Source organism: Euphorbia lathyris, chromosome 2 (genome assembly GCF_963576675.1).
Source record: "Euphorbia lathyris chromosome 2, ddEupLath1.1, whole genome shotgun sequence".
NCBI lineage: Eukaryota > Viridiplantae > Streptophyta > Magnoliopsida > Malpighiales > Euphorbiaceae > Euphorbia > Euphorbia lathyris.
In genome coordinates, this window is record NC_088911.1 from 116,844,315 (window position 1) to 116,858,959 (window position 14,645).

Genomic DNA, 14,645 nt, shown 5'->3' on the forward strand with positions numbered 1-14,645 from the left:
GCAGATTCTTCGGATCCCGATCGACGGTCTGATGGTGTCCGAGTCTCCCACTACTGACGAGCTTCAATGCCATGTGCATGATGATGTTTGGGGTGGATCGGGAGCAACTTCTGTTGCCGGACCGACATTTATGGAGTGGTGGAGGTGTATTTGTTCAAGCTGTACACATGCTTGTCATCCAGGGTAGGGATGACGCTACTCGGGCTACAGCGTGGATATGGCTTATGCTTGGATCCACTTTGTTTGTTGACAAGAGTGGAGATAGGATTAGGCCGGCCCATCTTGCTGAGGTTTACGGCGGTGTCAGAGGGGCAGCTGGATTTTTATGGGGTCTGCTACACTTGCCACATTGTACCGGCAGCTGGGGATAGCGAGCAGAGGAGACTGTTCCGGTATATGCGGATGTTTGACCCTACTACAGGTGTGGATATACGAGTATTTTCCGGTGTTCCGGCCGCATAGACTAGCTCACGTGATCCCAGCTGACCATGCCCGTGCATTGAGATGGGAGGTCGGGGTACCAGGCAAGACGACCGCCAGACTAGATACCATACGCGGGTAGCTGGACCGTATGACGGCATCAGAGGTATTTTATAAAATTTTAGAATTAATTTAAGTATTATTTATAGTATATTATTATTTATTATTCAGTATTATTTTTTCAGGTGACGCGGTTGCCTTATGGTCCTGTCCCTGATGATGATCGGCTTCGAGTGTCCTACGCCGGTTGGATACGGTGTAGAGACATCGCCGTATATGCCCGATCGAGCGATGCGACAGGTCAAATATACTCAGACTATCCCAGTTGAGCGTATTAGACCTGATAAAGCAGTACGACCATGGAGATCTTTATCGTACAAGCTCACGCATTCCTCTGTCACAGTTGAGGATACCTGACGGAGATTTCCATCGGTTCGGGGCATTGATCGGAGGAGATGCCGACCAGTTGGATACGATCCCACTGCCTGTGATCCTGCTTATATGGACTGGTATATGCGATATTCGCATCCTCATCTCCTTCATGCACCACAGGCTGGACCGGTCCAGCATGCTCGCGCCAACAGCGAATTTGTAAGTTTATTATTATTTAATATTATTATTTAGTATTAGTTTATATGTGTTTATTTTTTAATATTTATTTATTTATTTATTTTTGCAGTGGGTTAGCTGGTTGTGGCGTGTCACCCAACTAGCGGCTACCCACCGATCTGACGAGGATGCTCCACGCATTAAGAGGGAGATGGATGAGTTTATGGAGGCGTGGCGTCGGGCGAGCTAAATTATTTTTGTAGAACTTCATACATTTTAACACTTTTGATATTATATGTACTCTTTTATGTTTATTAATTTTTATTTTAATGTTTATGTTTTTAAATTTTATTTGTAAAAGGGTAATCTGAGTTAAAATGCCGTAATTTTATTTCTAAACGGATAATTCGAGTTAACCACAATTATCAACATTTTTTTTTGTGATTTATTCATGCGGGCGTGTGGTAATCACGCCTCACCACAGGGTGAGGCGTGATTACCTCACGCCCGCGTGCCGGGAGAGGTTTTTTCTCCAATTTTCCCACCTCAAAGCCTGAAAGGGTACTTTCGTCCTTTTACGGGGCTAGAGGTGGGAAATTGGGGCTGGGTTTAACAACACCCTTTTTCAATTGAATTTCAATACATCAAAATAATTAATATCAATGAAAATTAAATATGGTACAATATCATTTTAGGGTTAGGCTATGCTTACTTTGTTTTTTCCACCATTGGATGGTGATGAACTTTGACAAAGTAATCTCATCCAATGATAGAAAAAACAAAGTAAAGCTTATTTTGTAAAAACAAAGTAAGCATAGAAGACACCTATTATTTTGCTTTGGAATATCATTTCTAATTTTAATTTATAGCAAACGAATATAATATAGACGCACACTAAAACTCATAGAATGCAATAATTATCCCATTATTTATTGCCATCATCGACATAAAATTGTCATCGACATAAAATTGAGTAATTATTTTTTTGGGTTAATTTAAAAAATAATCATATGATTTCACATTTTTACAGATCGGTAACTATGGTTTTTTTCCTAAAACAAACCATGTGGTTTCTGTTGTTAGCAAAATCACGACAAAACCCTTAGTTTTGTTAAAATACAGAGGTATTTTCAAAATATATACATATATTTTTTTTTACTTTTTAACTTTGAAAAGTCAAAATCTATATTTAAAACATATTTTTCTCTCTTATTATTATTATTATTATTATTATTATTATTATTATTATTATTATTATTATTATTATTCTTCTTCTTCTTCTTCTTCTTCTTCTGGACTTCAGATGACCTGAGAACACAAAACATCGTTAGACATGGACCGGAATCCGGCGAACCCTCTCTAATGCTTAAGTCAACGAGGTGTCTTAGAGAGAATACCAACTTGAAAGCAATATAGTAGTAGAGAGATGAGCATTAGATCAAGTACCTATTGTTCCCATTTATGTGCTATTTGTAGATAATTAGCTACCATTAAGCTTGTGTGTTTATACACGTGTCAGCTCCTTACAGGTTTTGGGCCCTATAATTCCGCAATAAGCAGAGTTGAGCGCATCCTTTGAAGTCCGAAACTTCTCTTGCATATTGCCTAATTCATTCTTCTAAAAAGAGCCCTCTCTAGGTCCGAGCACAAGTGCTCATTAGATTGATCATTCATGGAATCTATAAAAGCAAGTTGTTAGCCTAAAATAAAAAAACAACAAAGGGATCGACAACCCGAGTAAATAAGAAAGAAAGATAGAAAGCCAACACACAAAGAAAAGAGAGAGGGAAGAAAAGGCCCTACTCCATTGCTCCGGGGTGTATCTCTTCAGATCAACCCTAACGAGCTCGAGCAACATTACTCTCTCTATAGGAAACCCCCACCTCTGTAAAACAGCATGAGCATGCCTATGGGTCAGGCCCTCGAACAATGGGAACCTCCATCCCCTACATATCGAGTTAAACTCCCTAACGAACTATTGAACCAGATCAATCACAACATCGGTGGCAAGAGCAAGCCTCCCTCGAGAACCTATCAACCAGTTATAAACAACCATGCCAAGCTCTAGCAAGCACCATCTAGGGTGATGACATGCCACACTCTTGGAGTTAAGGTTCTAGCATGTGGGAAAAGGAAATGCGGAATATTTGCAGACTATGAAAAATGTATCCCTCCACTCGTGCACCTTCTTTATGTTATTGTGTAAGAAGACTTGGCAACCCTCTATATTTTCTAATAGACATGGCAAGATTTTGGATCCTAAGAAGGTTGCCAGAACTGTTTGAAGATAGACACAGTCAGCCTATGCCCACTTTATTGGCAAAACTGGTAAAAGGCAACTAGTTGCAGCCAAGCAGTGGGAGTAAGTTGTAAGGATCGAGTTGTAGTTCTCGTAAGACCTCGCTAAAGAAGGGCAACATAGGAAATCGTAGGCATTGGGAGGCATGGGGTCGCTGGAACGTGCCTCAAAGTTAGGGTCCTCCAAGCGATACACTCCCACTAATCGATAAGCTATGACAATCAGGGCCACATCCTCAGGAGTGAGCCTGTTCGCCACCTCCTCCCCATGAGATAAGCTGTCATTAATATTACGGTGCTCTTGGTGGCTAAAGAAGCTCATAAGAGAAAACCTTGATACTATGGTGGACCACACATCCCTTGCAATTTCCCCATACAACTAGCCAATGGTCACCCCAGCCTCTCTGAATGTAGAGCTAGCAAAGAACTCCCTATATAACGGTCCATTGTAGGAACATATGTGCGACGTTAGCTAGTAACCACCGCAAGTTCCTCCAACTACTTGGTAAAACCACTAGCACCCTCATATCATCTATCAGGGTTGCCAATGCTTCTAGATTGTGGAATACATAATCCTGGGAGTGAGCTCTACATAGAAGCAACCAAACTCCTGATGTCATGGTTCTATCGCTCACTCGTGGAGCGACATACAAAAAAAATATAAACATGTGCTACCATCCACCCATACATCCTAAAGTGATTGCAATTCAAAAACCTTTGCATACACATTTGAGAGGTACATGAAAAGAAAATATGAACATAATTAATAGAGAAAGTAGAAGAAAAAGAGACCTAACCTTACTTCAAAGAAAACTGCATGGAGACGAAAGAGTAAAGTTCTCTAAAAAAAAAACTTTCCACACAAGACTTATAATAAGGAGATGAAAGGGTTTCGCTCTAAATAGTTGGCTATATGACCCTTCACTAATGCATAACCGCCAACAATTTAAAAGCCAACGATTATTAACTCCTTCCTATACAAGTGGATATTAAGCACCCCTGATATCGAACGACAAATATTAAAACGTTGTCTTATATGCAATGATTTGAATAAACCATTAGGGGGCATCTATTTCAGATTCACTATATTAAAGATCCAAGTCCAAATGGGTACGAGACTCTCAAGAGGACTCATCCCTCTATGAATCTAGAAGCCTCTCATTCTCTATACCAACTTATAGACACCGCGTCACTTAGGAGCAACAAGTAATTTCACCATTTGGAACCCTTTATAAAAGAATGTACAGCTCTCTTTTTTTTTAGAACAGATTCATATTCCATTACAGTACTTTTCCTGACAATCTTACTGACTTGATATCAAATTGTATCAAGAGGGTCCACTTTAACGCAGGTCAACCTCTAAATATCGAGTCAACGATCGAGCTCTTGGAACCAATAGTTCCTATATCCATATCACTAAAATTTTAATTTTATTGTTAAATGTATTTCATCACATCAATTAGTATTATTTTCAATTTGTGCCATCTAGTTAATATTTTAATATAAAATATTTATTATCAATAAATTAAAAATTAATAAAATGAAACCCACATCTATTATTTTAAACAATTCTCTTTCTCCTCCAACCGAATAAGCACTTGCAAATATAATCACCAATAAATTATTAAAAAAAAACACCACCTAAACATTTGAAGTTGGCTTGCAATTGATTTTACAAGCTAATGGATTAGAGGAAAATTTTAGGATGCAATTCAGTTGCTGAAACCACAGTCATGTGTCTCTGTAATAAGATTTGTTTGGTTGAACTGTTTACATCCATTGTTTGTGTTGTTAATAGTTATTTACTGTTTATTGTTGTTATTAGTAAGTAGAAGTTAACTAATTTTTCTTCCGAAATAGGAGTTAACTAGTATGGAAAATGTTCTCAAACGTCTGTAAGTTTAACATTACGCAATCGATACCTAAAATATTTTTTAGTAGATGCCATAATTTTATAACATCATTATATATATAAGTACCAAATTGGGCTTACACCATCTCTATGGATGAGCTTCTGCTTGTGGGATGGGCTTATATCATTTCTATGGGATGCGTTTTTGGTCGTACCTGTCTCTATAAGACCACTAGGACTTAAGAGACTTGATAACAAAAGGGAAATACTTTTTAAATACATATAAACACAATACAGCAAAACCTCTCAATCATTGCAAGATCCAAAACCAGTTCTAATAAAATACTAAACTTTTCTAAAAGAAAAAAAAAGAAGCTTAAATCTAATAGTTGACATTTAAACAACTGGTGCTCAATCTTAATAAGATAAAAAAAACATCAAGCGTATGCTTCAACCTTAATCGTGTCCATGTCTGTACCCTTTCAGTTTCCGCTTCTGTTGCCGTTTGAAGGTTATGTTTTAGAAATACCATTTCCCGGGTGTCCGTTTCCATTTCAGTGTCTGTGCAACATAGGGTATAACAAATGGCATACTCAAATCTTGAAAAACATATATGTACACAAAATCCTCTAGCTCCAGGTAAAAAAATCCAGAGAAAAAAATAAAAATAAAATCTATAACAGGATAAACACTGTACAAAGCTCCACTATTTATCCCTTCACTGCCAGGGCTTGCAAGTGATCTACAAAATCTTGCAAGCTCAAATCATCAGTGAGTATGATTTCTGATCCTTCTTTGTATGTAGAGTTTTGAGTAACAGATGGATTTAACTTGGCAAGAAGAAACCGTGCTTGACTGCCGTGTTGGTCGCATTTTATGAGTTTAGGTGCCGGAACTCGTTCTGCTACTAGTTGTTCTGCATCAAGTTCAGGAGCTTCCAACAGCTTTCTCAGGTTCTCATGATTTGGGTCTTTGTGATAACCAAGTTTCCTCCACTGAGCAACCTTAGACCCATAATGAATCACTACATGAAAGTAAGAATCAAAGAGTAAAATAATATCTGGCTCGATCGATCGGACATCTAGGAGGACTGGAATAGGAGGGCCATCGAATGAGTACTGAAAAAGCGTCGGCTGTACCATAATGAGGGAACCTATAACTCCTTCGCGGTTTAACATCACGTGGAAGAATGCAGTTTCATCAGGAGTACAATTGAAAACATCAATAAATTGGGACCTCCTCAGATAATACATGAATTGTGGATAGAGGGAGAAGTTTGTAGACAACCGGAAAGTAGATGGATCTTCCTGGACATAGTCTCCAAATTTGGAGGCAAAACTAATAAGGTTGTCATCCAGCCATCTAATAACGTCTCGAGCATAACATGTCTCTGATCGGTAAATTGCAAGCCTCGCCATAACAGCAGCAGCTGCTTCCTGATCAAAACCAGTGGTTATTTCTGCTGACTTCTTCCCTACCCATCTTCTTGCAGCTGTGGTTACTCTTTTTCGGATTCCCGTGTTCCAATGTCTGTAACGTGTTATAAACTGTATAAAAAATGCGGACCCAGGATGTGCCCTTTGTTCATCACCTATTTCAAAGAAGAAAGTTATGCATGTTTTCTTAGTCAGTGTACCCAACTTCCAAACATAGGTGCCCCCTTCCCCGGTCTCGCGGTCACTCACCAAATCGTTCTTCTTCTTAAGCGAAACACAAGGTCCGAGAGCTCCACAGATTTTTATATCTTTTGTGGTCACAACCTCAATACTCGCATCAAAATACATCTTCATATTCCCCTCTTCATCACGACTAAAAACATGCCGCAAGCACTTGCGGAACTGATCCGACTCAAATAACTCTCCTAACAACATGAATCCACCTGACCTCTCAACAGGGGCTTTTAGCTCTGCTGCTCCCACTTGATCAAGAGAGCAAGCAAATAAATCAAGAACAACAGATGCATCAGATAATCTCTGAGATAACTGGTTATAAAAGGCACAAGATTTTTCGTAATGTGGTGCATGACCATTAATAAGGTCTCTATGAGTTCTTATAGCATTACTTAGATCTGATTCCACAACAATTCCTGGACCCAAAGTCGCAGGACCAGAAATGAAGGCCATTATTCGGGAGCCATTATGCACCGAACATCCTTCAAGAAGTCCAAGTGCAACAGATATAGCAGCTCCAGTACACCTTTGAGGTCGATGACCTTGCTTGGCTATTCCTAAACAAGATATTTCTTCTATTGCTGTAATTATGTTGAATTCACATTCAGATAAGGGCAGCAAAAATCCTTGATTCTGGATATTTGGTGCCTTTCCAAATTGTGGCTGCTTGGTACGATGTATACCCAGAAATTGTTGTGTCTGTGAGTTCAAAACAAAAGCAAAACAGTGATTTCAATGCAAATCTGTTTTCCTTGCTAACTAGATTATACTACGGTAACCAAAAAGCTTGTAATCAGAACAATCAAAAGACTATTTGATCCTATCACCCTTTCTGGATTCAAATTACCAATTCACCTTCAAGCATTGAATATCACAGAAGAATCACTAAATTGAAAGCAATAAATTAGAGTGAATTGATATATCTATTTACCTGCTCAAGAGAAACCTCACGCTCTCCATGAAACACAACCGCCCTTGAGCAATCCGAGAAACCCAGATCATAAACCCTAACCATCGAATCAAAAGCAATCAAACCAACCAATGTATTTTCAGGCAATTGCTCGACAATTAAAAGCAGCTCATTCTTCACAGCTCTCAGCTCCTCCTCCTCCGTACACGCATCCACCACAAACACAAACGCCGGTCCCAGCACCCTCACCTCCGCCGCACCACCACCAGTTGTTCTAGGAGTCCCCAGTGAAGCCATCGACGACAAGGACGCATTAGACGAAGACAATCCATTAGCCCAACCATATCCCAAATTCGAACTGGAAGAATATTTCGGATCGATCTTATCAATTTTGTATTCGATGGTGCTATAGGTAGGGAAAAGCTCAGCTGGAAGATTAGTTTCGCCAATTCCCGAATAAGATAAGGGGAAAGTGTTCTTCTGGTAGCAAAAAGGGCATCCCCAAATGCGAGACTGGTAATCAACACGGGCATAGGGGTTTAAGATAGCAGCGCAGCGAGTGCAGGTAACGGGTTCATAAGGTAAAATTGGAAGCTCCGCAGATTGCATCAATGGTGTGCACATAATAGTAAGTGGAACTATGAGAGATGCGACTTCCTTTTTGGTCGTGGGCCAAGCGTTCCAGGACCATCGGAGGCCTTCGATCGCCTCGAGCTCCACGAAATCCATCCTTGATCTGGGAGCGTGAGTTATCAGAAAGGTTTCATTTTGATTATCTTTGAGTTGGAAATGGAATATTTGAATGTAGTGAAGAAGAAGTAAGTTGAAGCGAAGGCGGGTATGTTTGGTTGCTGAGAAAGTGAAGATTCTTCCTTCCTTCCCCTTTGGTTTGGGGGCAGACAGGCAACAAAGTGACGGACTGTTTCTATATACTAATAATATAATATCACTACACTATCACATAAACGACATGTCGCAGTGTAAATGTATGGGATCCTCATCCAACGGTTAGATGTGGGCAGGTGAGGTGGCAGAATTTAAATCAAGGGCTAACTTTGCCGTACTATCATCACTTCGGTATTATTAGTAGTAATCTTCACATATGAATTTGCTCTAAATCTAAGTTTATTAAAATTTTAGAACAGAAATCAAAATCATTCTGAATAAACTTAGATCTATGACTACTCATCATATCAACATCATTTTTTTTTAATTATTATTATTATTATTAAGTTGATGAAGATCTTATGAGTTATACAACACAACTGAAAACCTAGTTGAAGGCAAATCCACATACTAGACGTGTGAATGAAATAGAATTGCAGAAATCGAACCTTAATAAATTTCTAGAACTGGTTGCCTTACACTCAATCAGGATCGGTCCTAACAATTTAGAAACCTTAAAAAAAACAAGAATAGAACTTCTAACATTTTTCGACAAAAGAGAAATAAATTCATTTTGAATCTTATATCCAAGATAATGATAATGAATTTCTCGATCCTTATTACGTCTAACATGGTCTTGCATAATTATATCAAATTCAGTAATCATTTCAATCAATCCTAAAAAATTATAATTGTTATCTTGATATAATTTTTTATTGGACCATCGAAATGCAAGATTATGTTTAGTAAGATATTTCATAACTGAGAATATTCTATGTAAAACTTTTCTCCAACGGTCTTTCTCTTTCATGATCTTTTCTTATAAATGTTTATCGATTGTTTGATTTTTATTAATTTTATTCTCAATTCATTCCAAGCAATCATATCAGTTATATGCTCAGGGTCGGCTTGCCTTTAGGGCAGTCAAGGCACCGCCTAAGGCCTCCAATAGGGGCCTCATATATATTTTAGTTTGATCGGTTATGGATAAAAGTTGGAAAAAACAAAAAGAACCATATCATTATATATATATATAAAATATGAAATAGAAAGATGAATAAGTAAATAGAAAGATATTCATTTCATTTTTGACACTTTTATATTTTTTGCCATTGTGAAATAGTAAATAGGTCTCGTGTCTAAATTATACATCTAAGCAACTCTTATCCATGGATGGCAACCCTTATCCACAAGCATCCATCTCCACCGATTTGCAGAAGCAGGAACTATCCCATAGCAAGGTAACTGTCGTCGTCGAGCAAACCATCCGGAGCAACAAGAAAGTAAAAGGTGCAAATGGGTCACCTGAATCATCTGGGAAGAACGAAATTTCCGCTTCCCCTACAAAAAGGAAACAATCATGGAAGGGAACTCTCTTGGGACAATCTGACGATGACGCAGAAATGGATTTTGTGCCGAAAACAGCTGCAGCTTTGATTTCAGAGTCTGAAGGGGAAGAAACTGAAGCTGAAAAGGAGGATGATGAAGACCCAAAATGTCCTACGATAAGGCTGTCACCGGGTGAGAAAAAGACTATATGGAAACCGTGGGCACACTCCCTGATTATCAAGGTGCTAGGAAGGAGAGTTGGGTTCCGACTACTAGATGCCAGGATTAATACTCTATGGGCAGGCCAAGGTACTGTGAATTTAATTGACCTCTCAAATGAATTTTACATAGCTAAATTCTCAAATTCTGATGATTTTGAGAAAGCAAAACTTGGAGGCCCCTACCTTATAGCTGCCCATGTCATGACAATTCAACCATGGAAACCAAATTTTGATCCCTTCGATGCATAGGTGTATAGAGTCCTTACATGGGTGAGATTTCTAGGATTGCCAATTGAGTATTATAATCGGTTATTCCTCAATAAACTAGGTGTTATGGTTGGGGATGTCCATCGTGTGGATAAAACTACGGTCTCAATGGAGCGAGGAAAATTTGCTAGGTCTGTGTGGAGGTGGACTTGAATAAGCCTTTACTATCAAAATTCAAACTCAGGAACAGAGTCTATAGAATTGAGTATGAGGGCCTCCATATAATCTGTTTCGAATGTGGCATGCATGGGCACTACCTAGATAAGTGTCCCTAAGTGGCTCAATCAGAAGGCGCAGATGCAGGGGAAAACAATCATGGTGGCAATGATTCACACCTGAATAGGGTCATTCGTGATGAGGTAGCCAACGACTACGGACCCTGGATGACGGTTAAAAAGCCAATTAGACGTCGAACAAATCCCCTCAACAATTTGACAAAAATGAAATCGCCCTTGGAAACAATCATAGAAATATGAATGGGGCTTAAGCTATGCCCGTGGTCAACAAGGAACCTGAAACCTCAGAAGTAAGGGACAAGGAACGAGAAGGAAATGAGTTACAAAAGGGCTATGGATCGAGATTTACAGTCTTGAAGAAAGCACAAGAGGACGAGGAGACGGACATAACAACTCAAAAGAACATCGATCAACTACCAGATACACCTGGTACTAGCAAAAACCTTGTAAATAGAGTTAAAAATTCATCCTCCGCTAAAAAATACACTTCTCAAGGACATAAAGCTGGGGTAGACTCACTACAAAAAGATACAGCTAGACACCTGCTACAAAATCAGTCAAAACAAAGTAATCAGGAGAGACAGAAAAGCTTTGACAAAAAGCTTAAGAGGCAGTCAACTGGGATTAGTTCATCCAAACCTGGAACCGGTTCCAAAGCTTCTCTTTAAGGTATTCATTCCTCTCTCTTTTGTGTATTTATGGATTGTTTATCTTGGAACGTAAGAGGTGCGGCGAACAGGGCTACTCGTCTTCACCTAAAAGATTTGTTGAGGTTATATAAACCATTAATGTTTGTTCTTCTAGAAACTAAAGTGAGTGGTACGACGACTCAGAAAATTATCGATAAGTTCAGGGGTTGGAACTGTGTCCGGTCAGAAGCTCAAGGTCGATCTGAGGGCATCTGGGTGTTCTAGCAAGACTAAAAAATTCAGCTTTATATTGTACAGATGCATCGTTAGTTCATACATTGTGAAATAAGTCAAAATGGGAAGTTCCTTAGCTTCATTTCGTTTATCTATGCCTCGTCGTGTCTTTCTGAGCGGGCTGTGCTTTGGGATAATCTTCAGATATTGAGTAAGAATATAGACAGCCCTTGGTTCTTAATGGGAGATTTTAATGACATTGGTTCTCTAGAGTACCAACAGGGTGGCAGCCAACTTTACACTAGAAGAGCTATAAACCATAAATTGCTCATGGATGCCTACGGAGTGATGGATTTGGGTTTTTCTGGAGCTCGGTTCACCTGGCGGCGTCGCTTTCTCTCAGTCAGATTAGATAAGGTTTATGGGAATGTTGAGAGTAGAACATCCTTTCTGAAGCTTCAGTTATTAATTTTCCCTTTAGACATTCAGATCATGCTCCGATCCTGTTTAAGCTTCATGGCCCGGTTGGTAAGAAGGAACTTCGCCTGTTTCGCTACCTTATGGCTTGGGAGGAGAACCAAGACTTCAAAGCAATGGTCAGAAGAGCTTGGGGCAGCAATAAACACCCTATCTTAGCGAGGGAAGAGTTTAATTGTCAGGCTGTGGTGTGGAATAAAGATGTATTTGGTAATATCTTTCAAAGGAAAAGGAAAATTCTAAATCGGCTAGCTGGTGTACAAAAGGCTTCAAGTAAAAATTATTCCAGCGACTTAGTTCAGTTGGAACGGGCACTTCAAAATGAACTACTAGCTGTGTTGAGACAGGAGGAACTCTTGTGGTTCCAAAAATCGAGAAGGAAATGGATCACCCAAGGGGACCGAAAAAATACGAAGTTTTATCACTTGTCTACCATTATCCGACGGAAAAATAATAAAATTGAGGCTATTCAGACCGAAGACAAGAACTAGATTTATGGTATGAAAGAGATCCGTGGCCAGGCCATGATGTATTATAAACTGATTTTCACGAAGGAAAGGGAGCAAACAGCGGGGTTGCTAACTACAATCAGCTCTTATCCAAAATTAGAAGAAAGTGAGTCATCTGATATTTTTAGGCAGATTTCTAAAGCAGACGTGGAAGATGCTTTGTTTGACATGAGTCCTTGTAAGTCGCTTGGAACTGATGGCATACTGACGACTTTCTATCAGAAGCACTGGGATATCGTTAAAGATAGCCTATATGAGTTCATTTTCAACTACTTCTCAAGCAAGGATAACCTGGCTTACATCAATCAAACCCTTCTGCTTCTTATTCCTAAACAGAACAACCCGACGTCAATTCTCCAGTTTCACCCCATAAGCCTCTGCAAACAGGCTACAACAGCTTTTGCCCAGAATTATATCCCCGACCCAATGTAGTTTCATCCCTGGCAGGCAAATTGGTGACAATATAATTGTAGCACAAGAGGTGATTCATTCTATGCGCACAAAGAAAGGGAGAAAATGCCTTGTCGCCATCAAAATTGATCTCAAAAAGGCGTATGATAGGTTGAATTGGAAATTTATCCTAGAGTCTCTTTAGCAATCAGGTATTCCGAGCTCTTGGCAGGATATAACCAAGCGATGTATCACTACCAGCACTATGAAGGTTCTGATTAATGGCGAAATGAAAGATCCTTTTGTACCTACTCGGGGGATTAGACAAGGTGATCCCATCTCACCATATATCTTTGTGATTTGCATGGCCCATCTTGACCATTTACTAAGAGATACCATTGATTCTAAGACCCTGAGGCCGATTCGTCTGTCTCGAGATGGTCCAGATATCAACCACTTGTTCTTTACTGACGATATCATGATCTTTCTTGAAGCGGAAATTTCTCAAATAACAAACTTTATGGAAATTATGAATGCATTTTGTGATGTTTCAAGCCAAAAAAAATTAACCTCTCAAAGTCCAAGCTATATGTCTCCAAGAATGTCTAAGATAGCCTGGCTCATAGCTTAAGTAAGGCGTGTAATATCCCTCTTACAAAATGCCTTAGTAAGTATTTGGGAGTTCCTCTCCTCCATGAAAAAATTAACAGAACTACCTTGCTTAAACAATAAACAAGATGCAATCAAAGCTGAGTACGTGGAAAGCAAATTCTCTCTCCTTGGCGGGGAGAATCACTTTGGTTCAATCAGTTACTTCGGCAGCCCCAAACCACATTATGCAGACTAATATGCTTCCTACTAGAATTCTGAAAAGGATGGATAAATTAAATAGAAGTTTCATTTGGGGCAGCAATGGCCATGAGCAGAAACTCCATCTCCTCCCATGGGAGGTTGTCTGTCAATCGAAAGAAAAAGGGGGTCTGAGGATTAGGAAGGCGAGTGACAATAATAAGGTGCTTCTTATGAAGCTTTTATGACATATATGGAAAGAGCCCAATTCTTTCTGGGTTACTATTCTAGCCTCAAAATATAAAAACGACCTTAACTTTGGAGGAAATAGGAGTTTGGTAAGAAATCGTTCCCATTTGTGGTGGAGTATCAATGGGGTTTTCAAGGATTTCTTCAATGGCTTGGCTTGGAGTATAGGAGATGGGACTTCGGTCTCCTTTTGGGATGATGTTTGGTTAGATAACAAAAAATTGAGAGAGAGTTCTATGACCCCTGTTCCTGATAGTTTATCAAAATGGAAGGTTGCTGATTTTTTGGATGAAACTGGGAGCTGGAGATGGGAAATATTAGAGGCCTTTTTCTATCAAAGTATCCTTCTTCGGTTGCGATGTGTGTTGGCTGTGAGGGATGCGGATATGAGGAATATGCCTCGTTGGAAAGGCTCATCAACAAGGCTATTCACGTGCAAATCGGCGTATCAAATGTTGACTAACGAGATTGCTAGCTCTGAGCCTAATAAGATTTTTAAGCTGATTTGGAGCCTGAAAGCCCCACAACAAAATAGAACGTTTGTTTGTCTTTGTACTCATGATAGACTTATCACAAATGTTGAAAAAAGGAGGCGGCACTTGGTTGACTATGGTTTATGTACTCGGTGTAAATAGTGCGGAGGAGACTCCCACACATGCGCTTCGGGACTG

The 14,645-nt window shown here is 39.4% G+C and overlaps 1 protein-coding gene across 1 annotated transcript; it reads right to left on the reverse strand.

Moving 5' to 3' along the window:
* Positions 1–5,755: 5,755 nt before the first annotated feature.
* On the reverse strand, positions 5,756–8,664 carry LOC136219629 (protein transport protein SEC23 G). The gene is made up of 2 exons (XM_066007104.1): positions 7,781–8,664; positions 5,756–7,548 (listed from the first exon to the last, which is right to left on the reverse strand). The coding sequence occupies exons 1-2, from the start codon at positions 8,486–8,488 to the stop codon at positions 5,890–5,892; spliced, it is 2,367 nt and encodes a 788-aa protein (XP_065863176.1). The 5' UTR covers positions 8,489–8,664; the 3' UTR covers positions 5,756–5,889.
* Positions 8,665–14,645: the final 5,981 nt, after the last annotated feature.